At 41.9% G+C, this 26,261-nt stretch overlaps 1 protein-coding gene and 2 long non-coding RNA genes across 5 annotated transcripts in view; 2 read left to right on the top strand and 1 right to left on the bottom strand.

Annotated features, from left to right (window-relative positions):
* The first annotated feature begins 1,656 nt into the window (after positions 1-1,656).
* Positions 1,657-4,453, top strand: LOC123652530. Its single transcript, XR_006741906.1, has 2 exons — positions 1,657-2,559; positions 2,800-4,453. It is a non-coding gene; the product is annotated as an uncharacterized LOC123652530 (long non-coding RNA).
* Positions 4,454-4,825: 372 nt separating this feature from the next.
* LOC118722062 lies at positions 4,826-9,475 on the bottom strand. Of its 2 annotated transcripts, none has more exons than XR_004988887.2 (3): positions 9,163-9,475; positions 5,512-5,612; positions 4,826-4,941 (listed from the first exon to the last, which is right to left on the bottom strand). It is a non-coding gene; the product is annotated as an uncharacterized LOC118722062 (long non-coding RNA). The 2 variants fall into 2 exon arrangements; XR_004988886.2 differs by lacking the exon at positions 9,163-9,475 and adding an exon at positions 6,051-6,204.
* A 124-nt stretch (positions 9,476-9,599) lies between these two features.
* SLC28A2 (solute carrier family 28 member 2) overlaps positions 9,600-26,261 on the top strand; it is a 30,449-nt gene continuing 13,787 nt past the window's right edge. The window contains exons 1-7 of one of the 2 annotated variants that reach the window (XM_036443270.2): positions 9,600-9,689; positions 10,885-10,981; positions 11,116-11,204; positions 21,360-21,454; positions 23,269-23,452; positions 24,875-25,016; positions 26,027-26,140. In XM_036443270.2, coding sequence (XP_036299163.1) covers positions 10,901-10,981; positions 11,116-11,204; positions 21,360-21,454; positions 23,269-23,452; positions 24,875-25,016; positions 26,027-26,140 — 705 coding nt within the window. In that variant the 5' untranslated portion in view covers positions 9,600-9,689; positions 10,885-10,900. Of the gene's footprint in view, positions 9,690-9,731; positions 9,883-10,884; positions 10,982-11,115; positions 11,205-21,359; positions 21,455-23,268; positions 23,453-24,874; positions 25,017-26,026; positions 26,141-26,261 lie in introns of those variants that run through there. The other variant, XM_036443281.2, reaches the window with a different exon arrangement.

Raw genomic sequence — 26,261 nt, 5'->3', positions numbered from 1 at the left:
TCTTATATTAATTTTTGCTCCCAAAAATTGTGCTAGGTTTTATTTTCAAGGGATGTCTTATTTTTTCATGAAGGAGAATACAGTAAACATTTATTGTTAAATGAAAATAAAGAAAATTTATTACCTGTGTATGGTACCGTAGTATGGTAGTTGTCAACACAAACCAGACAAACTGAATCCTACAGCATCAAGAATTTACTCATTTCACTGAAGCCGGTTTGGCTCTGTGGTAGAGCGTCGGTCTGCGTACTGAAAGGTCCCAGGTTCGATTCCGGTCAAGGTCATGTGTACATTGGTTGCGGGCACATCCCCGGTAGGGGGTGTGCAGGAGGCAGCTGGTCGATGTTTCTCATTGACGTTTCTAGCTCTCTATCTCTCTCCCTTTCTCTCTGTTAAAAATCAATAAAATATATTAAAAAAAAGAATTTACTAATTTATTCAATGACAATCATGTCATCTTCTGGAACATCATCATAACAATCCAATTCCTGAATTTCTTGGTGAATTTCTTCTGACTCCATTTCTTTCAGAATCAGTGGACCAAATCTCTCATGTTTAGCCTAGGGGGGGGGCCTTATTTTCAGGGGGATGCCTTATATTTCACTCAGAAGGAAACCTGTAAGTAGGTCTTATTTTCGGAGGATGTCTTATTTTCGGGAAAACACGGTATTAGAGTTATCTTAATTCATTTTAGTAGAAAGCAGAATTACACTTATCCTCATTGCAACACTGCTTGAGAAGGCTTTTTCCTGAGAAGATATGAACTGAGGGTCTGAATCAGTTCCCCAACTGTGCAGTGCCCCACAGGCACCCTCCTGGGCTTCAGAGGAGCCAGCAGGCAAGTTTGGTACCTACCACCAAAGGCTTGTGACTCTCCTTGAGAAAATACCCAACTATCTGGATTCATATATAACATTTCCACTTCACAGCAGTTGGACAAGTTGCTTAACTTCTCTAAGCCCCAGTTTTTGTAAAATAGGGCCTTAAAGCAGTAACTACCTTATAGGGGGTTGGGAGGATTCAGTGAAAATAATGCATCAAAGGCCCTTGGCTCAGAGTTTTGCACCAAGTAAGCACCCCATAAAGGTTAACTATTATTACTATTATTAATAATTGGTGACCATTCTAGGACATGGTTTCAGTGAGTATTTTCTTCTCTCTGTAGGCCTTCGTCAAATTTCCATGAACCCATTCAGTGTGCTGACAGAGAGAGAGCCTGACAAAACTTCAGCAATGTCCAGGCTGGGCTCATGGTGCTAGGGCGCCAAGCTCAAGTGGCGCCTCCCGGCAGGGGGCATCCACCTGCCATGGTATGGAATGTTTTCTTTTACAAAAATATGACTTTCAGAGTGTCTTTCTTTGTCTAGCATTTCTTTCTTATATTCTGTAGTGTTCCTAAAAAAATAATATCTAACACTTTTTAAGGGCTACTATGTATTGTGGCACTTTTTAAAGGACAGGGATATTTGAAAGATTAATTTTTAAAAAAAAGCCTAGTTACCTCAAATGAGAAAATATAGCATTTAGCAATATAATTATTAAAGAATAATATATATATTATTGATTTGAGAGAGGGGAAGAGACAGAGATAGAGATAGAGATAGAGATAGAGATAAAGAGAGAGAGAGGGAGGGAGAGAGAGAGAGACATTGATTCTACCCTGACTAGGGACGGAAGCTGCCACCTTTCAGTGTATGGGATGATGCTCCAACCAATGGAGCCACACCGGCCAGAGCATAGATATATTTTTCATCTGAATATTACAGTCATGTGGCAAAAGGATTTTTCCCTGTTTATGGTCAAATTAACTTGCCTCTAATCCCCAATAATTTCTTATGGAATGAATAACTTATTCTTTGCAATGTAATTTATTATATGTAATAAATCTGAACAGTTATTTTCCTAAGGAAACACACCTTATCATTCTCTGCATTGTGTTCACACAAAGAGGTATTCTTTTGACAAAGAACTTAAACCTAGGGCACAGGAGAAGGGAGCACCCTCTAATTTCTCTGTATAAGAAAGCCAGTGATGCAGACATAATGTTCACTTCCCTTAAGGGAACAATGGCTCTTGACAAGAAGAAATGTGGTTTTGGCAAAGAACTTGCTGCTCCGAATTTGTTTAAAAACACTTGATATTCTGTTTTAGTTCCTACATCAAATATATGGGGAGATATTTATAAGGAAATCGGTAAACTGATGAGTGAGTATCTTTGAGCCTTGAGTCAGTAATAAAATGAATTTGGTGCTTTCAAACATATACATTTCACTAGGTTAGAGAGAAAGCCAAGTTTCTGAAAGACCTCTCTTTAATGGTCAAAATTGTACAGACTAAAGGAAAATAAACACTGTACTGTGGTAATTGCCTATTGTTATGGTCTACATGTTTGTTTCTCCCTCCCATTTCAACATTAAGGCAAATGTTGAAGGCTTAATCCTCACTGTGATGGTATTTAGGGATGAGACTTTAGGATGGTATTAAGGTTATTAGGTTAGATGAGGTCATGAGAGGGGGCCCTCCTGGTGGGATTAACCCCCTGGTAAGAAGAAAAACCAGGTGAAACCAGTTTGGCTCAGTGGATAGAGTGTCAGCCTGTGGACTGAAAGGTCCCGGGCTCGATTCTGGTCAAGGGCATGTATAATACCTTAGCTGAGGGCACATCCCCAGTAGGGGTGTGCAAGAGGCAGCTGGCCAATGTTTCTAACTCTTTATCCATCTCTCTTTCTCTCTGTAAAAAAAAAAAAAATCAATAAAATATATTTTTAAAAGAAGAAGAAGAAGAAGAAGAAAAATCAGAGAGCCCCCTTGTTCTCTCTGCCATGTGTGGACACAGCAAGAAGGAGGCCGCCTGCGAGCCAGGAAGAGAGCTCTCATCAGGATCCAGCCATGCTGTACCCTGATGTTGAACTTCTAGCCTACGGAACCGTGAGCAACACATTTAAATTTCTCTTGTTTAAGCCACTCACTCTGTTGCATTTTGTTATGACAGCCCAAGCCAACTAAAACACCAATAAACTCTCAGACCACGTTTCTCTTTCATTGATAGATGTTTTCACATGGACCAGTATTTGTGTTGAAACCATCCAGTGACCTGGCTGCCCTGGCTCTTGGCTCTGAAGTCACATCTTGGACATGAGAACCGATTTAGCTCCACCACTTTGGATTCCAGTCCGTGCACCTTAAACATGGCCTAGGGCTTGCTCTCTGGCTCTCTCATCCAAAGGCAGCTCCTGCTCCCACTCTTCAGGGTTACTCCCAGGTGAAGGGTCATATATCAGTCTTGTGTCAGGAACCATCAAAGGCACAATAAAATGTAAGGAACATGGCAGGGTAGGACAAACACTGAACCTACATTTTGAGATAGAGAAAGAAGAGTGAGCCATAGAAGAGAGGAGAATACTTGTCACACTATTTCAGAGGGTTATTGCCAGGATCCAATGTGTCATTACACAGGAATGAGAAAAAGCCATACAGTTTTAATTCAACGCCTTATCATCATTGCTACTCCAAGGAGTTTATAATATACTAGCTAAGGCAACATAACATGAACCACATGATAACAATATATATTTGACTAAAGTGTTACTCACTTGGAATGAATAACCTATTCTAAGCAATCTATGTAATTTATTATATGTCATAGTCCTCTGGACTGCTGAGACCTGCCCTTATCCCCCATCCTTTAATATTTAAATAAATTATCTTGAACTCCTCATCTTCTGTAGAATGAGATTAATCACCATCACTCCCAATATTTCTGGAAATTCCTGGGGCCTCGCTCCCTGTGGTCTCTGGTTCTGTGTGCATTCTTTGGCTAAATTCTCTAACTTCATTGACTGGGCCATCCATATTCATTTATCACCCCCCTGCCCCTGTCCCCTGGCAGCCCCCGCACACAGCCTGGCTTCCTGAATTCTCCAAGAATTACTGACATCAAGCTGCATGTGCAGCAGATTTTAATAATGACGTGAGGGAAGGAGGATGAAGTTGTGGCTCAGCACAGAACATGTTAAATATCCTTTTCCTTAATTGTCCCTTGGCCATGGCCACCTCTGAGAAGACCTCACTGGCCTGCCGTTTACATGGAGCCCCTGTGACCAACATATTATTCCATTTTCCCCCTCTCTCTTCTCCTGGCCTTTTCTACTCGCTCCTTCTAAGTTGCTCCAATAATCCCTGCTCTATTACTTATGTAAAACAAGATGGCCACCACCTATTGAATGCTTACTCTGTACCAGGCACGATGCTAAGTGCTGTCACTTCTCAAGTAACAGGTACCCTCACTTTCCAATGCTCCAGATATCTGGGCACATACCTAGGTGTTTCAACAAACTTTTTCAACAAATAATTTTTACACTATTTCTGAGTGCTAGGGGCTTGGGGTCTTTGCTCTAATGGGCTTTCATACCCAAAAAGCCACTCAAGAAAGTTGCTAAAACTAAAACAAAGCGACCCCCCCCCCCTTACAATTCTCAATGAGGCATTGTACTACAACTTTTATACAGACTCCTTTTCCCTCCAGAATACAATGACAATATCATGACAAACAGCACCAGAGAAAAGTATAAAAGCTGCCACATGAGTAACTCAGGCAACAAAAGAAGACAGCGAGTCCATCGGAGGTTGGAATGGAGTCCAGTGGCATGCAGGAAAAGAAGTCAGCTGAGCGGGACGTTAAGGGCTGGTATAATGAGAACAGTAAGAGGGGGGAGAGGCCTTGGGCTGGGCCGGGATGAACAGCAGCGAGTTGTGATGAAGGGCAAGGATCTGGGCTCAGACTTCCTTCTGGCATTTGCTCACTTTGGTTTTTTTTGGTGAATTGCTTCATGTCTCTGAGCCTGAGTGTCCTCGTCTGGAAAATTGGGATAGCAATAGCACCTTCCTCAAAGGTGCGTGGTCAGGAGTAAATCAGAAAATGTGTGAAATGCATTTCAGTGACTGGCATATAAGTGAACAATACAGCTTTAAAAAGCAAAGATCTGTATTAGGAACTTAACACTTCGGGAAGCCGCTCATTGTCTTCCCTAGCAGAGAGGTGTGGACAAGGAACCCGGAAGGCTGGTGACCCTCAGCTCTGGCAAAGGGCAGGGCTGTACAGCCACTGTTCAGTCCAGACAATGGTAGCAAAAGCAACTTCCCTACCAGACAGTCCTGTAAATTCTTACTGATAAGACAGTCTGCCCTGATAAGATTACTGATAAGACAGTTACTGAAAATTGGCTGCCTAAGTGCTATAGTTGTATCCCAAATTGAATAAAAGGAGCCCCTGTGACCAACATATTATAATACTCCATTCCCCCCCACCCCTCCTCCCCCTCTGGGCAAGGCCGGAGCCCAAGGGGAGTCCTTCCTCTTGAGTTGGGCTCCAGCCTGGTTCCCTAATATTTCCAAACTATTACTTCTTGTCTCCATTTGCTTGTGGCCCCTCTTCCAGAGCCTGAACCCTGAACCACGGGGACATGGGACTTCACATAACACTTCAGCTATTAGATTTTTTGGAGCACTTACCATTTATACAAATTTTTTCCCCCATGCACCTTTGTTCTAATGTAATCATTTGGGAGTGAGGTCACTGTGCCCATGGAGCCTGACTCCAAATCTTTCCAATCCTGCTTTGAAGGTAAAGTAAAAAACAAACAAAAACAAACAAACAAACAAAACAAACAGGAGTGGTAAACCCTGAAATGCTTAATAATAACTAAAATTACTTCCTTATTACTTGTTTTCCCAATCAAGGGTAGACTTTCACCAACGAGATATAGTTAGAGCATCTACGGGGAGGGTCAGGAGTGGACACAACCACCAACTTACTAGACTTTGTCCACCTACTCACTTAGCCGTGGAAAATGATTAGCCATCTATTAATAAGAACTGCTACAGGGAAGGCTTTTAAAATTAGAACCCGAGTCAAAGTCTCCCGAGAAGTTCAGCAAAGAAGAGAATAAAGATTCTAATCCACTCTGTGACTAAGTGTGGGAGGTGGTTGTTGTTGCTAAGTTTCTAGAACACAAGCCTCCATTTCCCATCACAAAGCTGGGACTGCTCACCCATCTGTGCCCTGACTCACAGGCCTTTACCCTGTCAGCCTTGTCACCAGCTCTGCTCTGTCAGGGCTGGCGCGGCCCCCACAGGCATTCTGGAGCTCTCTCTATCACAACCAGTGCTCGCTCTATCATCGCCTTCTCAGGTAGAGCCCTGCAAAGTTAAATAGGAGGAGATTTGGGACAAAGAGAGGAAGAGATTCGAAAGAGAAAAGAGAGGGTGGGAGGGAGGTAGAGTCAAAGAGATAGAGAAGTTAAAAGTCGGATGTAGCCGAAACTGGTTTGGCTCAGTGGATAGAGCCTCAGCCTGCACACTGTAAGGGTTCCGGGTTCGATTCCCATCAAGGGTATGTACCTTGGCTGTGGGCACATCCCCAGGAGGGGGTGTGCAGGAGGCAGCTGATCGATGTTTCTAACTCTCTATCCCTCTTCCTTTCTCTCTGTAAAAATCAATAGAATATATATTAAAAAAAAAAAAAACAAGTCAGATGTAAAAGCAGAGGGCACGAAAGAAGACAGAAACCTCTAATGGCAGAGCAGAAAGGTTATAACTTCTTAGGACTTACCATATTCTCATTCTGCTTTCTGTGGTCAGACAACAAACATTTGGTTGATCTTTCAATGGGGATTGTTAAAACTGCTGAGAAAGCAGGTTGCCTAGTACATGCTCACTGAATTGGCCAAGCCAGTGCTGCAGTGTAGAGGGGTATTTATCATTCCCCTTCTCTAGTTCCACACCCTTCACACGTTCACTACTCTGAGAGAAACCTGTATGAGGGGCAAAGCTAGAGAGAAAAAGACCTTAATCTTCTAGAAGGCAAAGTTTAAAAAACTTCAGGATTCTATGAGAAATGGCAAACATTAAAACAAAAACAAAAAACCCAAACTACAATTGTATACCTGGCAATATAAAAATATTGGGGTGAAGTATGGTAGCAACCATACTTAGGTAAAAACTGCTGTTTGAGTTTTAACCCTGCTATTCTGGCTTTGGCACTCACTTACTTGCTCAAACAATAGGGTGGTTGCCTCAGCTTCCAGATTGAGACCTGGAGGCTAAGGCAATTTTCCTGTGCCTGTGGACCGGGACCACAGGACACTGATTCCCACTGACTCAGTTGCTCCAGGAGTTGAAACTGTGGATAACCTTTAGAGATTAAGTTTGCTCAGGTCTGCTTCTGTACTACCTGCTTTCGCAAGATAGGGCCACATTCCAATGTCCAGCAGGATGTGGCTGGGAAGGACCCCGTGGGCTGTTCCCAGCATTTAGAATTTAGAATTCAGAACAAAGGAAAATTCTTGTGGTTTAGACCTTTAAAAGGACTGCCTACACCTGCAATGGCACGGTCATGTGGACTCCACCTGCGTGTGGTGCTCTCGCAGCCGTCCTGGCCAGTTCAATAAATCCTTGCCTGCTTTTTTAAATCAATTAGCAGCCTCCGGTGGTCTTATTTTTGACTCCAGGGTTCGACCCCACAACAGGGGTTCTTAGAAAACACTTGTTATCACCACCTCTTTAACCCGTTTTAAATACCTCCAGTAGTTCAAATGGCTTGATATGCAGGGTCAACCCTATCCAAAATTGTGACATTAAGAAATGTATCTTTAAATGCTTCCCTTTGCATTCTGCCCCATCATGCCTTTCTTTTCTCCTTCACAAGCTCTTCCCTGGAGGAACCTCCCCTCTGGTGAGCAGGAACAAAGGCTTTAGCTCCAACAAACTCTATACCCAGCTCTAACACATCCTTACCTCCAACAACGGAGGGCAAGGGCCAGTGGGATGGGGGCAGTGAAAGAAAGAGGGAAGTAAGTAGAAGGAATGCTCTACTTCGGGGAGAAGGTGGCACCTGAGAAGAGAACAGAAAGTTCTTGTTTAGAACATATTGGTGCTGAGATATCAGTGAGCATCTAAGTGGAAATGAACTTCAGGTTTCTGGGACGACAGGAGCGTGGGAGGGTTGGAGAGAGGGACTGAATATCACCTCCATAAAGTGGGAGGTGTGCAATAGGCTGCTGGGTGTACTGGGCCTGAGTGCATGGCCAGCAGAGCACAGAGTCCTTATGCTTGCTCACGGGGCAACTGCCTGCCACTGGATGACTTAATACCTACAGTCAGAGCAGTTGTGGCCAGCCAGAAGGTGTTAAAGGTCCATTTTGCTCTAAAAACCTCTATGACTCTACAAGATAACCTGTTCCACACCCCTAGATAAAGCTATTTTATGATCCTGGCTGGTGCCCAGGCAAGATGAAATTGAGCAAGGGAGGAACAGAAAGGCCTCCAAATACTCCCTGGTGCTTTGATTTCTTCAGTTGTCCTCTTGGAAGAAGGAAAATGACCAAATCTGTGCTCTTGTTTAGCAGATAACGATGTAATGCTACATATCCATTCAACATTAGCTCAGACAATGTCGAGAAAGTTAGAATTTTCAGTTTGTTATTTCTCTGCCTTTACACTTAATACCATTTCCTCAAAGGACTTTACTCTGGTCGGAGGGAACAAAGGTCTTAACTCTAATATAAACTCCATACCTAGCTTCAACACATGCTTAGCTTCATTAAAAAAATTTTTTTTCAGTAGTTTCTCTAATAAATATGTTTTTAACTAGAGGCCCGATGCATGGAATTCATGTAAGAGTAGGCCTTCACCGCACGGCGGCTTCCGTGGATCCTGCGGCTGCAGCCCAGGCTTTGTCTGGAAGGTCGCCTGGAAGGACATCTGGTCTAATTAGTATACTATGTTTTTATTACTATAGATTGATTTCAGAGGAAGGAAGAGGGAGCGAGAGAAACATCAACGATGAGAGAAAATTATTGATCAGCTGCCTCCTGCACGCCCCCTACAGGGGATCGAGCCTGCAACCCAGGCATGTGCCCTGAATGGGGACCAAACCCTGACCTCGTGGTTCATGGGTCAATGTTCAACCACTGAGCAACCCTGGGCGGGCATCCCTCCCCCCACTTCATTTCTTAACTAATTTCTTTATTTTGTCCTTTCTTAATTCCGCTAAACATTCTCCCCATTCTTTAGCTAATTTTTGCAGCCTCTGTGCCTTTGTTCAAGTTTCTCTCTCTCTGCTGGTCCATCTTGCCCCTTCTCCATCATTCATCCCCTGCTTACCTTTCAAGACTTTGCAGACTCAGAGCAAATGTCACCAACTCTGTGAGCCTCTCTGCCACATCTCTTCCCTTAAGGATTTGTAAGTTCCTTCCCAGCAGAGACCACATTTCGTTCGTCTTTCTATCTTCAGCAGCCAAATCAGCGAGGACTCCGTGTTTGTTGGGTGGATCAATGAAAGACTTCCTAGTGCTTCCCAGTGACCATGTGGCGTTGAATCCTGCATAGTCCTGCTTTCTGTTTTTCCTTCTTTCTAGTAATTGTCTTTCAACATACCACACGATACATTTCCTGAGGGCAGAGACCTTTCTCTTAGTTCGGTGCTGGACAGTGCTTCTGCTGATCTGCCTGTTAGGAGTGCCCGCGGAACTTTTAGACCTGACCCCACCAAACAGTCTTTAAAAGATGTAAATGTTTAACTTGAGAGCTGCACTCCTCCACTCCAGGATTCTTCGGAATCAGGATCTCTGGGAGCAGAGCTTTTCTTCCCGTCCTTCCCTGAGGAGACAGAAGGAATCTTAGAAGCTGGTGTAAGAAAGGGTGTTTGGGGAGGGTAGGAATCTGATTTGCTAAATTCCTTAATTGATCCTGTTTAGACCAAATTCAGGTTGTTCTCTGCCTGTACTGGAAGGTCCTAATTTACACAGCAAAAATCTGTTGTGTGTGTTTAATGAAATTATACTTTAATGCTTGAAGAGATCACATTAAAAAAAATTTCATGGGGTCAGTAAACTTTCTGCAAAGTGAAGAACCATCTCAGAATAAGTTTATAAATTTCAATGTTTGTCTACTAGGATTGCTTACTAATACAGTGAGACTCAAAGGTTGCTTTAGTTTATTGATTCTCTCATTTTGTTTTAAAACGTTCTTTATCTAGGATAATTAACTTTCATGCTGACTAGTCTAAGCGTAGGTTTTTTTAATGTAACTAATGAGGAGCTGTCTTAGATGTTCCAAAAACAATATTTTTTCAAAATATATTTTTATTGATTCAGAGAGGAAGGGGGGGAGAGAGAGAGGGAGAGAGAGAGGGAGGGAGGGAGGGAGGGAGGGAGAGAGAGAGAGAGAGAGAGAGAGAGAGAGAGAAGCATCAATGACAAGAAAGAATCATTGATCAGCTACCTCCTGCACGCCCCTCACTGGGGATCGAGCCTATAACCCAGGCATATGCCCTGACCAGAATCAAACCCCGACCTCCTGGTTTATAGATTGATGCTCAACCACTGAGCCACGCCGGCCAGGACAAAAACAATGTTTGTGTTACAATATAGTCAGGAACTTGAAAGCCTGTTAATCTTTGTTTTCTCAGCAATATGCTGGGATGTGGAGCCTTCCCAGCCCTCTGCCTCCCTTTCTGCCTTCTCACCGGGCACAGGTCAGTGGGGCCTCTCCCAGTTAACAGGAATAATTGCCCTCCGACTCTTTAAGGAACTAATGGGGACCTGGATGAACCACTGATTCATTTCAATCCCTCCTGGCCTTTATTTCTCTTCTCCCTCCTTGCCTATTCACAATAGGAAATAGAAGTCTGTATTTCATTATTCATTATATTAAAATTATGTTTCCAGTCTTCCCAATTTTCAGTTTTTAAAGAAATTAGCTAAACCTCTAAAGATTTTTAGTTTTGTTTTCTTTTCCCTTTGGGTAACTGGCCCTAAAATGTCTCCTTAGTCCCTCATTACAGAAGGCCAATCTTTCAGCCTTGGCCCTGGATTTGTTTTTCAGTTGAGGAGAACAGGAGATGGAGAAAACAAGTGGAAGAGGGGCCATTGCTTTGTCCACAGCGGAGACTGGCTCAGAGAACCCAGCGCTGGAGCTCGCGGTAACCCACCAGCTTGGTTTTTGCAGAGCTTTCTGGTCTGCTGTGCAGTCTCCTGTAGGGTCTTTGGCTGCTCACAATCCCCATCACCCCTGGCAGGGCCCTATGACTGACCCCAGCTCTACCTGTGCTTACAGGAAGAAGGAGTAAATCCTGAGGGAGCCAGGAGGACTGAAGCGCAAGGACAAAGCCTCCCGGATGGGCTGGGGCCTTCCACTCACCACAGGTGTGTGTATTCTGGAACTGGTTCAGTTAAGGCCTAACAAGCTAGGGTGGGTTAATCGTGGCCACTGGACTCAGGAAGCTCATGGTCTTATTGAGGCGATAAGATTCACAGCCACGTGATGTTACCATATGCACAACTGTTTGTATCTAAACATGTGCCATATATAATAGGAGTTGGTTGGACTGACAACAAAAATAACAACAATGAGAATAGTAACAGCTAACATTTATTGAGTACTCATTATTGTGTAGAATGCTTTATGTAATTAATTTAATTTTCACAACAGGTGGATACTAATTTTAATCCTCCCCCCTCTTTTTTTAATATTAATAAATTAGATAATTGAGGCTTAGAAATTAACTTACCCATATTACTAAAAGAAAAAACAAACAAAAACCTCTTCTGGAATACTCAATTTTGGGGATGGTGAGAAAGAAAAATCAGAAAGAGAAAAAAAGGCAGAAAGGGACCACCATGAGGGATAATAGTGGAAGTAAAAATGTAGAGCCTTGAAAGTCAAAAGGAAAGGAAGTATCAAGAAGGAAGGCACAGTTCACAATGTTGTCTGAACAGGCAGGGGTCAGGGAAGTAGGGGTGAGAGAAATCTTTGAATTTGCTTATGGATTTGGTCCCAGAAGTAATGTCTAAGAAAGTTGTTTGGATAAAGTGGGTTAGATGGAAACCATGTTGCATGGTGTGGAAAAGGTCTGGATATTTATTTAAAAAGTGCAAAAGTCAGACATTGCAAAGCTTAGAAGAAGCTGTTGAATCCTAAACATAGAGCTATTTTTGCTTGTTTTCTTTTCTTTATTTTTAAGAATTAACTTAGTGATTTCACAGAGAAAACAAGCTTAAAATTTTAAATTCTACTTTCTTCAGAAAGTCACTTTTGTATACAAATTGACATATATCAACATGGACATGGCTGGTCCAAGTGCAATGATGCCTACAATTAATTGATTACAGCCAGTTACAGATTTTGTCCTGGCCAGTGTGGTTCAGTTGGTTGGGTGTCATCCCATGCACCAAAAGATCGCCAGTTTCATTCCTATCAGGGTGCATGCCCTGGTAGGGGGCATGCCAGATGTTTCACTGTCATAGCAATGTTTCTCTCTCTGTCTCTCTGTCTCTCTGTCTCTCTGTCTCTCTCTCTCTCTCTCTCTCTCTCTCTCTCTCTCTCTCTCTCTCTCTCTCTCTCTCTCTCTCTCTCTCTCTCTCTTAGAATAGAATTGACAAGTTTTAGTGATTAAAGATCAACCATTTTCAGGACACACACTCAGACCCATCTTTATCCTCTCTTACTTCTGTTCTTGGTTCCTTGGAAATCCTTAATCTGATCTTGCAATGTAAACTAACTTTAGCTTCTCTTTCTTTCCATTACTCTTTCTGAATTTAGCTATATATATAATATCCGCAAAAACACCCACACACATTTTGAATAATTATAAAGGCAGAGTTTATTAAAATACATTTTACTTTCAAAATTGAGCTATTAGCTGTTAAAGTGTCTATACATTTTTCATATTGCATCATTATCCATTCACCCATTGATGGGCTGAAATAAACATGGGAACACATACATCTCTCTAATATTTTGTTTTCATTTCCTGTGGGTCCTATGGGTATATACCCAGAAGTGAAATTACTGAATAATATGATAGATCTATTTTCAAATTTTTGAAGAACCTCCATATTATTTTCCATAGTGATTGAACCAATTTACGTTCTTACCAATAGTGTACAAGGATTTCCTTTTCTCCCCATCCTTGCCAACACTAGTTATAATCTTGTCTTTTTTATGACAGCCATTCAAACAGGTGTGAAGTTATAGCTCATAGTGGTTTTTATTTTCATTTCTCTGATGATTACTGATGTTGAGCATCTTTTCATGTACTTGTTGAGCATCTTTTCATGTACTGATGTTGAGCATCTTTTCATATCATTGGATATCTTTGGAAAAATATCTATTCAACTCCTCTCTCCATTTTAAAATTGGATTGTTTCTTTTTTTTCTTTTGCTATTGAGTTGTATGAGTTCTTCATATATTTTGGATACTAATCTCTTATGCAATATATGATTTGCAGAAATGTTCTCTCATTCTGTAGGCTGCTTTTTTTCCATTCTGTTTCTTTTGCTATGCAGAAGCTTTTAAGTTTGATGTAGTCTCACTTGTTGATTTTTTTTTTGTGTGTGTGCGTGCTTTTGATATTATATCTAGAAAATTATCACCAAGATTTATGTTAAGGAGCTTCTTTACTTACATTTTCTTCTAAGAGTTTTACAGTGTCAGGTCTTATGTTTAAATTGTGGGTCCATTTCAATTTAATTTTTGTGAGTGGTATAAGATAGGTCAATTTCGTTATTGTGCATGTGTTTATCTACTTTTCCCAACATATTTGTTGAAGAGACTATTTTCCCCCATTGGGTGTTCTTGATTCCCTTGATGAATATTAGTTGACTGTATATGTGGTAATTTAATTCTGAGCACTCTATTCTGTTCTATTGGTCTATGTGTCTTTTTATGATATACTAGAGGCCTGCTGTATGAATTTGTGCACAGGTGGGGTCCCTTAGCCTGGCCGGCAATCAGGGCCAACAGGGGGTGGAGGGGAGAGGGATCCCAAGAGGTTGGCTGGCTGCGGAAGGTTGACTGTGTGAGAGCACTGACCATCAGGGGCAGCTCCTGCATTGAACACCTGCCTCCTGGTGGTCAGTGGGCATCATAGCTACTGGCCAGTCATCCAGTTGTAATGGTTGCTTAGGCTTTTATATATATATATGTGTCATACTATTTTTGTTATTATAGCTCTGTATTATAGTTTGAAATAAAAAAGTATGATACCTTTAGCTTTGTTTTTTTTTTTTTCAGAACTGCTTTGGCTATTTGGGGTCTTTTGTGATCTCATACAAATATTAGAATAGTTTTTTTTTCTATTTCTGTGAACAATGCCATTGATATTTTGATGGGGATTGTATTGAATCCATAGATGGCTTTGGGTAGTATGAAAATTTTAACAATATTAATTATTCTGACTCATAAACATGAGATCTCTTTCCAAGTTATTTTTAATGCCTTTCCTCTTGTTATGTCCTTTTTTTTCCCTATGCTTTTCTTTAGGTTGATTTAATATTTTTTTTAAAAATATATTTTATTGATTTTGTACAGAGAGGAAGGGAGAGATAGAGAGTTAGAAACATCGATGAGAGAGAGTCATCGATCAGCTGCCTCTTGCACACCCCCTACTGGGGATTAGCTGCCTCTTGCACACCCCCTACTGGGGATATGCCCGCAACCAAGGTACATGCCCTTGACCGGAATCGAACCCGGGACCCTTCAGTCCCCAAGCCGATGCTCTATCCATTGAGCCAAACCGGTTTCAGGTTGATTTAATATTTTAAATGATTTCATTTTATCTTCTTTGTTGGTCTATTAGATATAACTCTTTTTTTTTGTTATATTAGTGCTTGCTTTAGTGTTTATAATATACCTTCAACTTATCAAGTATACCTTCAAGTGATATTATATCCTTTCATGTAAAGTAAAAGAACCATATAACAGTATATTTCTGTATCTCTCCTTCCAATCTTTATACTATTATTGTTTATGTTTACACATCTTACTTCTACATGTTATAAACTCCATACTACTATTTTTGCTTAAATACTAAATTATCTTCCTATATGCTTCAACGTACCTGCACTTGCATGAATCCTTATCTTTCCCCCTCCTTTATCAGAAGGCCTACTTTCCCTAAGTCTGAAGCCAACTTCATTATCATCCTTTTCTACCCTCTTCTACAGAGCCCTCTTTCCCCTACATCTTCAGTTACTCCTCTGTTAGACCTTTCCTCAATCTATAAGTGTGCTCAAGGTTTTTTCTTCTTATAATAAGCAAATAAACAAATCAACCTTATGATATCTTTTTCCTTCATGGAAAAATTTCTTGGAAAAGTGGGGTTTATTTGCAACATAATTTTCTCACATGTCCATTCACTTTTCAGTCCCTCATAACCTAGTTTTCACTACCACTGGTCAGCTGAAATTCTCTTATTCAGATGAGCAATGAAAACCTACTTATCAAGTTCAATGTGCACACACTTTTAATGGAAATCTCTGCAGCATGACCTTCTAACCCTTTCCTTCCTTGAAACAAATGTTTTGATTTCAATGACACTACCCTCTCCTCATTCTCCTACCTTTCTGGATAGTCTTTATTTTAGTTTTCCAGAGTCTGTCACTTTTCTTCTCTTCTCACTCCTACATGTAATGTCTTGATTCATAAAACCACAGCTGAAGTCTGTACCTTTGTTCTAAGCTTCAGCCCTATACATCTAACCATTTGCCAAACAGCTAAACCCTTAGATGTCACATAGATACTTCAAATTAAACATTCAAACCAAACTCCTATCAGCATAGGTTTGAGGCTTTTATACTACTTCAGGTGCCAGGTTGGGCTCTAGGCACACAGAGATGAATAAATTCACATTTTCTCCTCATGCCAGTTTCTCCTTAGGTCTATTCCTCCTCCTATATTCTCTATTTTGGTGAATAACTAAGGCATGCATGGCAGGAACCTCATTATCATCCCCGTTTTCCTCCACTTGATATGAATCCTCTCTCCTAAACTTCTATGCCATTCACCCCTCATATCAATCTCCCCCTGCACCCTCAGTTACTTCCTTTATGGCCCCAGTCTATCTCCCGCCCCACCTCCACCAGAGTGATCTTTCTAAAACACACATCTGCTCACATTATTACCTTGCTTACATTCTGCAATGGCTATCCATTTTCTACAAGATAATACCTGAATTCCTAACCAGGACACATAATCTCTATGACCTGGCTTCTGACCCCTTTTACCAGCTTTCTTCCCACCATCCATCTACATACTCCCTGCTTCCCAGAGACTGAAAATCAGCTGTTTTTTCAAAATGCTAGGCTCACTCAGGTATGCTTTTCTTCTTCTGGAGATTCCCCAGCCTTCTCTTCTAATTGCCTGCAACACACCCATTTAACAAACTGCTTCCCTTTCCTCTCATATCAGTTCACCGCTCCTCTCCTTTGTGAAAGCTTCTTCAGCAATCACAAGGCATGGTTCTTCTCTCCTGCTCTCTTAAAAATCACACATTTCGAATTTCGGGATGATCCTCTGAAATTCTATCTAAAGTAGAAGCCACATGGAGTAATGGAAAGGTCTTGATTTAAATCCTAACTCTGCCACCTACTGGCAGACTCAGTTCCCTTGCCCATACATCTAACTAACTTTGTGGTTTGGGGGAAGATGATTGGTGAGGTCTGGTAAAAGATGCTTAATAAACAGCATCTGGGTTTTCTTTTCTTCACAGACAAACTTTTTTTTTTAAAAAAAGTAGTTCATATATGCTCACACTCACTCAATCCCCTGCAATTCCGCTTTTACCCAGTCACTCTCCTGTAATTGCTCTCTCCGACAGAACCAGTCACCTCTTCACTGCTGAATCTAGCATCTTCTCATTTGCTACGCCGCTTGATTTTATCATTGAATATCATTGACCTCTCCTCCTGCCTAAAGATCATTTCTCTTTTTTTAACTTTTTCTCTTAGCTCTCAAACTGCTCCTACTAAGTCTGCTGTGTCTTCTGGCTGCCTTATCAGAGTGACTGTTCTTCTGACTTCCTGGGAGGATGGTGGTAAGCCTGGTAGGGATGTGGGGATAGCAAGATTGGTAGGTGGCTGTGAACTATACAAGTTACCAGGAGGGAGGTTGGGAAGGGTGCCTGCAGCCCATGTTACATGCCAGTACCATTCCCAAGTGAAGAATTTTAGGCATCCCTTCCTTGCTGGGAGCTTCTCTGCACTTCTCTTTGTTTTGTTTCTCATTAGGGCCTGAACCTGATATGGATAGCTGAATGAGCTAGAGTTCCTTTGTCTTCAAATTCCTATTGAAATCTTTTTAAAAGGTGTAAATAGGGACAAACTGTATTAGCACAGGAAGCCCATAATAGGCCTTAACCATATATCAGAAACCAGGAGAAACTTCTGCTAACAACAGAACTAAAGGGCCTGGCTCAAAAGGCCATTGAAGGTAGTAATGACTCTCCCTAATGAGAGAGGACACTTCACCTGGGAAGACTTCACTGTCTGTCAGAACCACTACTACCTCTGACTTGGACAGAACAGAGTTCTGGAATGAAGAAGAGAGTGGATTGAAGGGCTAGTTAGAAATCCCATCACACAGGTCCTTCCTGTCTTAGTGTGAAGATCTGATTTTTCTGTTATCAGAAATGGCCACATTAAGCAGGGATTTGGATACAGTATGGAGGAAGAGTTCTTTCCAAGACGATACATCCATCACAACTCAGCTACTAAGCACCTGGCTGTGTTCTGGTTTAGGTTCCCTTCTCACTCTACCTGGACTGATGGGTCTCAGAACTGGTAATCCCCAGGTGCACAGAGTTTGCTTCCAATGTAAGTTTTCTGGCTTCCCTCTTACCTTCCTGGGTTTTCCAACTCCTGTTTGGCTTTCCACTTTGGTTTATTGATAAATTTTTTGTTTCTCAAACTCAGTCACTAGTCTCCCTTGGACACTTTTGATAACTTCTCAAACCCAGCTCTCCTTGCCCATCCAGTTTGAAACTAGTTGTGTACATAATTTTGAATCTGGCAAAGTGGTATAGTACCCGTGGACTAGTTCTTTTTATATCATCCTATTTAATAAAGAGGGAATATGCTAATTGACCCTCACACCATTGCAAAAGATGGCAGCACCTACAGCTAATAAGGAGGGGATATGCTAATTGCTGCCACACCCTCAAAGATGGCACACACCCAGTCCCCTCAGTCCCGCTGGGGCGGCTCCACATGCTTGCCTCCGAATCCCCCAGTCTCCTCAGCCCCTCAGCTGCCCAAGGCTGGCCTGAGGTGAGGGAAAGCCTCAGATGGTGGCTCCCTAGCCGCCCAGGGCAGTCCCAAGGCACAGATAACCAGGGCCAGCCAAGGCTTGCGCTGCTGGCAGTGGCAGCAGCAGAGGCATCATCTCCTGATTGCCAGGTCACCTCCTACTCCTGAGGGCTCCCAGGCTGTGGCCTCTAGTCATTAAATAAATCCCTTAATCCTCAAAAAGATCCTGATTACTTCTGCCAGGAGGCCCTCACTCTTTACTCAGACCATCATTTGGTTCTGGGTTTACTCATTTCCTTTCTTTTTAGTTCTTCAAGCTAGAGCAGCAGATTCACTCAGGACCACAACAGATTTGAATTTCTGAAATTCTATATAAGATAGATTTTCAGAAAGCTGTCCTAAGCTTTCTACTCTAATTGAGAAATGATAGTACCCAGACCTTAGGAGTTTCCATAATTCTATTTCCCTTAATAAGGAGAGTTTCCTCATGATGTGGATAGAATCACTGGGAAAATGCATGCACACTCTTACTGCTAGGCCCGATCTGTAATGTCTTCTAATGTTATGTTCAGCTAGCATGACCTATCATCCTTATCCTACTCTTTCTTGCTCTGTCACTTGAGGCTGCAGGCAGTAAGCATATAAGTGAGAGGGTTATTGTTAGTCCACATCTGGAAAGCCTCCCATGTAGAGCTTACCAGTGGGTACATACTGCAAACAAGTTATGGGCGAGGTATTGAATTTCAGCATCTACCAAGTAGATTACTTCTAAATTCAGCTTCCTGATATAACAGTATTATACTAACCCTCAAACGATACCATTATGTAAATAAAGAGCTTGGTGGTATTAGCAAGATCCTGGGCCAAGCAGGATGCCAGGATCATGAACACCTGCCCATCTGCTTTTGTGCACTACTTCTCAATTGGTTCCTCTTTTCAGTTGGATGTCCCTCACGGCTTTCCTTTCTATTTTTATTTTATTATTTTTTTTATTTATTTATTGATTTATTTTTAAATATATATTTTATTGATTTTTCACAGAGAGGAAGAGAGAGGGATAGAGAATTAGAAACATCGATAAGAGAGAATCATCGATCAGCTGCCTCTTGCACACCCCCTACTGGGGATGCGCCCGCAACCAAGGTACATGCCCTTGCCTGGAATCAAACCCGGGACCTTTCAGTCCACAGGCTGACGCTCCATCCCACTGAGCCAAACCGGTCCCGGCTCTATTTTAATTTTAATTTTTTAAATCAGAGATCCAGTTCCAACTTGATATTCTAGAACCAAGTTGTTAATGGGTTTTGCAGAAATGAGTGTTCTTCATTGATTTCTGGTAGTACCCACTGAACTTTAGTTCCCAGAAAATTGTCAAGTCTGATTACAAGGTGATGGCAAAAACCTTTTCCAGGCATGCGACTTATTCACTCTTGAACTAGTGCATGCCCACACTTACTTTGCAGTGGCCTTGCTGATCTGGCATCTGACTGGGTAAATTTTATACCAGCTTTACCTAGTGTATCAGTTTGAGTACCAACAGGAAACAAATGGAATACTTAAGTTAGGATAATTAGAAAAGGGCTTATTTGCAAAGAGACCATTACAAAGATGTGTGTACGATGTAGCGGAACCACGGGAAGGACAGTGCAGAAGCTGAGGCCAGCAGCAGTGAATCGTTACTATCCTAGGCCTAAGGGACAAGATGTAAGAGGACCTAAGAGAGTCAGATGAAGAAGACCTCAGTACGTGACCTCAGTCTTTTCTTACACTCTGATTCTCTCCTGGTAGAACCCAAATAGGTAAGCCAGAGGGCATGGGAGCCTATAGGTGTGGTCCGCAGGGTAAGACTCCCTGGACACAGTACAAGGTGAAGAGTGGATCTAGAGGAGCGAATCAAATATACCTGGCACGTGAAGGGAGACTAGGGTTAAAATTAATTTGTTCCTTGATGTGCTTTGTGAATGACGTTCCAAAGATAATGATGTCCTTTGGGTATTTGACACTTCTAAGCAATACTTTTTACTCACTACATTCTTTATTAATCCGGGAAAGGTAGCAGAGTTCTTGAGATCCTAAGGTATCCTCTTGAATTGATTCAGTTAGGTGGTGATAAAGATGGTTTTGTCCTTTTTCAGATTATCTATATCTGCTAATACACATTCCATTCTGCTAACACAGGGCTGGGCTCCCTGCTGAAGGGGCAGCGAGGAGGAAGTGGAGGAGGAGGGAGGGAGTGAAAAGGAAGGCTTATAATGAAGAATGAGTGTGTTAGATGGGAAAGGCAGCAATGGAGAAGGATATTTTTCCATTGATTTTTAGAAAGAGTGGAAGGGATGGGGAGATACACAGAGAGAGAAACACCCATGTAAGAGAGACATCACCAGAATCAAACCTGGGAACCTTCAGCCCGAAGGCTGGCCAACACTCTATCCACTGTCCCAAACTGGTTAGGGCTGGAAATTAAAGTTTTTTGCTCAAATGACTGCAGTGTGCTGAGGATACTGAGGAACGTCAGACAGGCGAGCCCGGAATCTAGGTAAAATAATAATGAGGAGTTCAGATTCTTAAGCCAGATTGCCTGAGTTTACATTCTGTCTTTACTACTTACAGCTTCCACGACCTTGGGAAAGTTACTCAACTTCTGTTTTCCAGTTCCCACATCTGTAAATAGGAATGATAATGGTAGCCTCAAACATTCTTAGGAGGAGTCAACAAGTTACTATTGGTAAACTTCTTAGAAAGAGCCCAGCACATAGACAGGGCTATATAAATGTTAAATCAAAATTGAATAGTCCTCCCTGTTGGGCATCTTCTCTCAGTCCCTGCCCACCCAGGGGTGATTGTCCTTCAGGTCTGTCAATGCACATCTGATTGGCTGTTCAGAGTGATGGGCTTGTGCGGTTTTTAGAAAGGAATGGACAAAGCTGCCACTCAGAAGAAAAGGCCCGTTTCCGAATCTGGAAGCTGGGCAATGCCTTTTCCCGGGGAACAGGAAAGGAATGGGTCCAGGAGTCTCTCCCTGACATGAGTGCCCACCTCTGTGGTAGGAGGTCACTGAGATATAGCCAGTCTGGGTTGGGTGGGGTTATTCTGACCTACTGCCCATTGCGATGTGCTTCTGGGCATTGCCGGGACACTTCCTAATGTCCCCCCTGGCTGAATAATTTCCTCATGGAGAAGAGAAAGTTCTTGCTCGGGCCAGGTCATCTAAGGTCTGCAATTGGCACAACTGGGATGGAGTAACTTTCGTATCTTAATATTTGGGTTCTCATCAGGAGGAGACTGCTACAACCTTTCACCAGGGCAAGAAGTTTCTGCAAAACACATGCCAGCCTGTTCAAGAAGATCCTGCTGGGCCTGTTCTGTTTGGGTGAGGTGTTGAGAATTCCTGTAAGCAAGAGACACCTTGTTTTAGGAATGTGACCTTGTGTCAAGATGTTTCTAAATGGGATACAATTTTATTCACAAACTGACCTTTTTAATGTGATGTATAGATCTGAATTATTTATAAGTAAATAATCTGAACTATGTTTAGAAATAAGTAAAATCTGAGCATAAACTATTTTTCAAAATTATTTAACAGACTTAAATATTTCAGAGAAACTGGGCATGTGTCTGTTTTATTATCTTTTTCTTTAAAATATATTTTATTAATTTTGTACAGAGAGGAAGGGAGAGAGATAGAGAGTTAGAAACATCGATGAGAGAGAGTCATCGATCAGCTGCCTCTTGCACACCCCCCACTGGGGATGTGCCCACAACCAAGGTACATGCCCTTGACTGGAATCGAACCCAGGACCTTTCAGTCCACAGGCCGATGCTCTATCCACTGTGCCAAACTGGTCCCGGTTGTTTCAGTATCTTGATTCAATGTAGGGCATGGTCTTTATAGTCTTTATAAGAGAAACCTGTAGTATACATTACTTATTTGCTAGTAAGATCAATGATATAAAATATTTAAAAATATATTTTATTGACTTTTTTTTTTTTTTTTTTTTTTACAGAGAGGGAGAGGGATAGAGCGTTAGAAACATCAATAAGAGAGAAATATCGCCAAGACTGGTTTGGCTCAGTGGATAGAGAATCAGCCTGCGGACTGAAAGGTCCAGGGTTCGATTCCGGTCAAGGGCATGTACCTTGGTTGTGGGCACAACTCCTGTAGGGGTGGTGCAAGAGGCAGCTGATCAATGATTCTCTCTCATCGATGTTTCTAACTCTCTATCCCTCTCTCTTCCTCTCTGTAAAAAATCAATAAAATATATTTAAAATAAAATAAAATGTGCAACTCAATGGTAAAGAGAAAGAGAGAAAGAGAGAGAGAGAAAGAGAGAAAGAGAGAGAGAGAAAGAGAGAGAGAGAGAGAGAAATATCAATCAGCTGCCTCCTGTATACCCCAATTGGGGATGTGCCCATAACTAAGGTACATGTCCTTGACCAGAATTGAACCTGAGACCCTTTAGTCTGCAGGCCGATGCTCTATCCACTGAGCCAAACCGGCTAGGGCAAAATATTTTTTAAAACAGCAAACCTCTTTTTAATATATATTGTCAGTGATGTATGGGATTTTGATGTCAATATTAGAGGCAGCTAGGATGAGGTGAACGAAAATTATATTTGGGGGTCAGTCAAGGAGCTTTGGGATGAGGACTGTATAGTAAGTTCTCATTTAACATTGTCAATGGGTTCTGTCACTTTCAGTGGTGGGATGTATAATGAACCAATTAAACCAGAGGCTAATTGATATAAACAAGAGTTAAGTTTCAATGGCATCTTACCAATCTTATAATGAAAGACATATTTCGAGGACCTGATATTCTTCCTAGTGTTCATATGGTTTTGCTCAAGAGGAAAGGTTAAAAGCTTTAGAAAAGACGACTTTTGAAATGTTTAACGGTGGATGCTGATCAAATGCACTCCAAATTTACTCTGAAAAAAGGATATCAGAATAAATCCAAGGGAGTTAATGAAAGATAAGTGAAAAGGTGCAAGATTCAAACTAAGTCGGACTCTCCCTGTGTATCCTCAAGAAGAAACCAGCCATCCAGCCTGGCCTTGAGAACTGTGGCTCCGTTTGAGGCTGGAGGGTTTTTCTTGCTTTAAGTCCCAGACATTCGTGGCTAGAGCTTCATTTGCCCCTGGGGAGCTCTGACTTGTTGGTCCTTACTCTGCCCCTTCTCCTTTTAGCTTATGCTGCCTACTTCCTGGCAGCCTGCATCTTGGATTTCCAGAGGGCACTGGCCCTGTTCGTCCTCACCTGCCTGGTGCTCTTGGTCCTGGTTCACCGAGCTCTGAAAAGGTTGTTTGGTAAAACATTAACCAAATGTCTGAAGCCCTTTGAAAACTCCTGCCTGAAGCGTTGGATGAAATGGTGAGTTAAGAATCTCAGTATCCCTGGTCGCTCAAACTTGTCCCCCTTTCTTCTCTGACAGTTCCTGAGCTGCCTCTCAGACCCGCACCTACACTGTTCAAAGTCAATGCTCAGAGAGCAAATAGCAACAGGCCTCTGGGCACTGGACTTCCATCCAGTTTCTTGCAGCCTCGTGTATCAACGTTGCTAGGGGGCAGGAAGGGTTAAGTTTCAGAGAGGAGTTTCCATCCATTTATTGTCAGGGTTCATGACATAAATAAGGAAAACCATACTTTTCTGCGATGAAGTAATCAAAATAAGGAGGCTTCTAGCTGCATTAAGCTACCGAATTGATTTGGTGCTCATATGTGTCTCCCTTAATTTCCTGATACTTTTTTTTTTCTAGTCCCCTAGACTTCTCACGCCCCACCAGGGTCTTTTACAGTTCCTTAGAGCTTAACCGGCAAACTTACTGTTTCAATAAATGCTGGACTGAATTTTATAGCAGCCATAGTTCATCTAACTATGATATATAGCATACACAGGTTCTTTGAACACAGGCCTGGAGTGACAGAATAACTTTTAGACTCTATAGAGAGTTCCTGTCTTTTGCCTATTCTCCAACGGACACATAGAGAATGGAGTTAAGAATGTTTGCAACAGCAATTATTTGGAGAAACACATCAGACTGCAACCTAAATTTTGGATCACTGATTTGACACTGAGGAGACAATGCTAAAATGACACTATCCATTAGCAGGATAGATTCTAGAAGCCAGATTTTATTCACTTTAAGCGAGAAGAGTTCACAGTAAGAACAGCTCCACAATTCATCCCTGCCTTGTTATCCTTGTTGTTGTTCCTGAGGCATCTCAATGGACTAAGTACTCTTTTTGTTTTGCTTTCTTTTCATAAGTCTCTCCCTTCTAATTCTTTCCCCTGGAATTGAAATGACACCAACACTGAGACGTGAGGAAACCAGTCTGTTTATTAACCCAACATGTCTGGTGCATCAAGGGACCATAAGACCATAGGGGTTGGTTTGTGGCTTAGCCTTTACTCTTGCCCTCGGAGTGGTTGGAAATTGCCTGAAGATTCATGAGGAGGACCATGCATACTTTTCTTTCTTTTAAAAATACTTTGGTTTTTCATTAGTGCAAGCTTAAAGAATGAGTCTTTATATCACATCTTACTGATATGGAAGCTTGAGGAAAGGAACTCAGGTTGGACTCTTTCAGCTTCATTCTGTGAGTATAAGGATTGGAGAGAGAGCTGCTCACTAGGAAACTGCCAGATGAATGATTCTCAAGAGATATCTTTGTGTCTAGTCTATTGAGTTATTTCATTTACCCTTGGGGTGAACTTCTGTTTTTTAGAGGGAAGGTTAATTATCTGTTATTCATTCACTGAGTTGATGACATGGTATTGGCATTCCCTCTTCAGGGTGTTCGCTGGAGTCGCCTTGGTTGGCCTCATCCTGTGGCTAGCTCTAGACACAGCCCAAAGGCCAGAGCAGCTGATGTCCTTTGCAGGAATCTGCATGTTCATCCTCATCCTCTTTGCCTGCTCCAAACACCACAGTGCAGTGAGTTTGGGGTATTTAGGGTGGGCCAAGGGCTGTGTGTTTCTGATTACAAGGTACATGTGTCAAGTATTGATTACAAAGACATGGAACTAAGCTCTTTAGAACCTCTGGAATTTTTTTTTTAATGATTTTGCTCCTAAGGCAAGTTTTAAAGTTCTCAGAGGCTGTAGACTACTTATTTTCTTTTTTTTCCTATTAAATTATTATCTGTGTACATATTTTAACATTGCCCCCCCTTACATACCCCCCTCCCCAGAGTTTTGTGTCCATTGGTTGTACTTATATGCATGTATACATTGACCACTTATTTTCAAATGGTAGGCTATAATACATTAATGAGCCTTGATATCAAATTAGTGGATTTAAGCTAGTGTTAAAGAAAGAACAAAAAAAAAAAAAGTAAAGAAAGAAAAAAAAGAGAATACAATAAAGAATCGACTTGCATTGCACATAGGAATATCAAAGTATTGGTTATGATGCATTTATTTGTATACTAGAGGCCCGGTGCACAAAATTGTGCACTGGGGTGGGGGAAGGGATCCCTCAGCCTGGCCTGTGCCCTCAGTTGGACATCCATAGCGCTGCTGCAGAGGCGGGAGAGGCTCCCACCAATGCCCTGGCTTATGGCTGAGTGGCACTCCCCTGTGGGAGTGCATTGACCCCCAAGGGGCAGCTCCTGCAGATCAAAGTGATCAGTTGTTCTGCCATTCAGTCTATTTGTATATTAGCCTTTTATTATATAGGATTATTATATAGGATATGTATGTATGCATGTATGTCATCTAACCTGTAGACACAGTTTTAAAAACCGTATGGACATATGTGGCTCTTTAGATATTATCCCGCTCTGTTTTCCCCTGCTCCCTACTCCATCTTACCCTAGATTTCTTGTTAACATCCTGGTTGGTTTCATCCAGTACCATGAATACATGTTTAAAACTTCAACCAGATAATGGACAAGTAGGGTTTAGGACTCACATAGGAATAACGTGGGTTCTTATTGGTCGCAGGTGTCCTGGAGGACGGTGCTTTGGGGCCTGGGTCTTCAGTTTGTCTTTGGGATCTTGGTCATCAGAACTGATCCTGGATTTAATGCATTTCAATGGCTGGGAGACCAGGTTCAGGTATGAGAAATTGAATGTGAGGGCTCTGCTCTTTTAGAGAAAGGAGATCTGAGTGGGGAGGGGGGATACTTGCAGAGATTGGACTATGTCTTATTAATGATAGTGATGAGAGATCTGGTGG

This window comes from Pipistrellus kuhlii, unplaced genomic scaffold, assembly GCF_014108245.1.
Source record: "Pipistrellus kuhlii isolate mPipKuh1 unplaced genomic scaffold, mPipKuh1.p scaffold_m20_p_1, whole genome shotgun sequence".
NCBI classification, from domain to species: domain Eukaryota; kingdom Metazoa; phylum Chordata; class Mammalia; order Chiroptera; family Vespertilionidae; genus Pipistrellus; species Pipistrellus kuhlii.
This window is presented reverse-complemented; position numbering and strand designations above follow the sequence as displayed.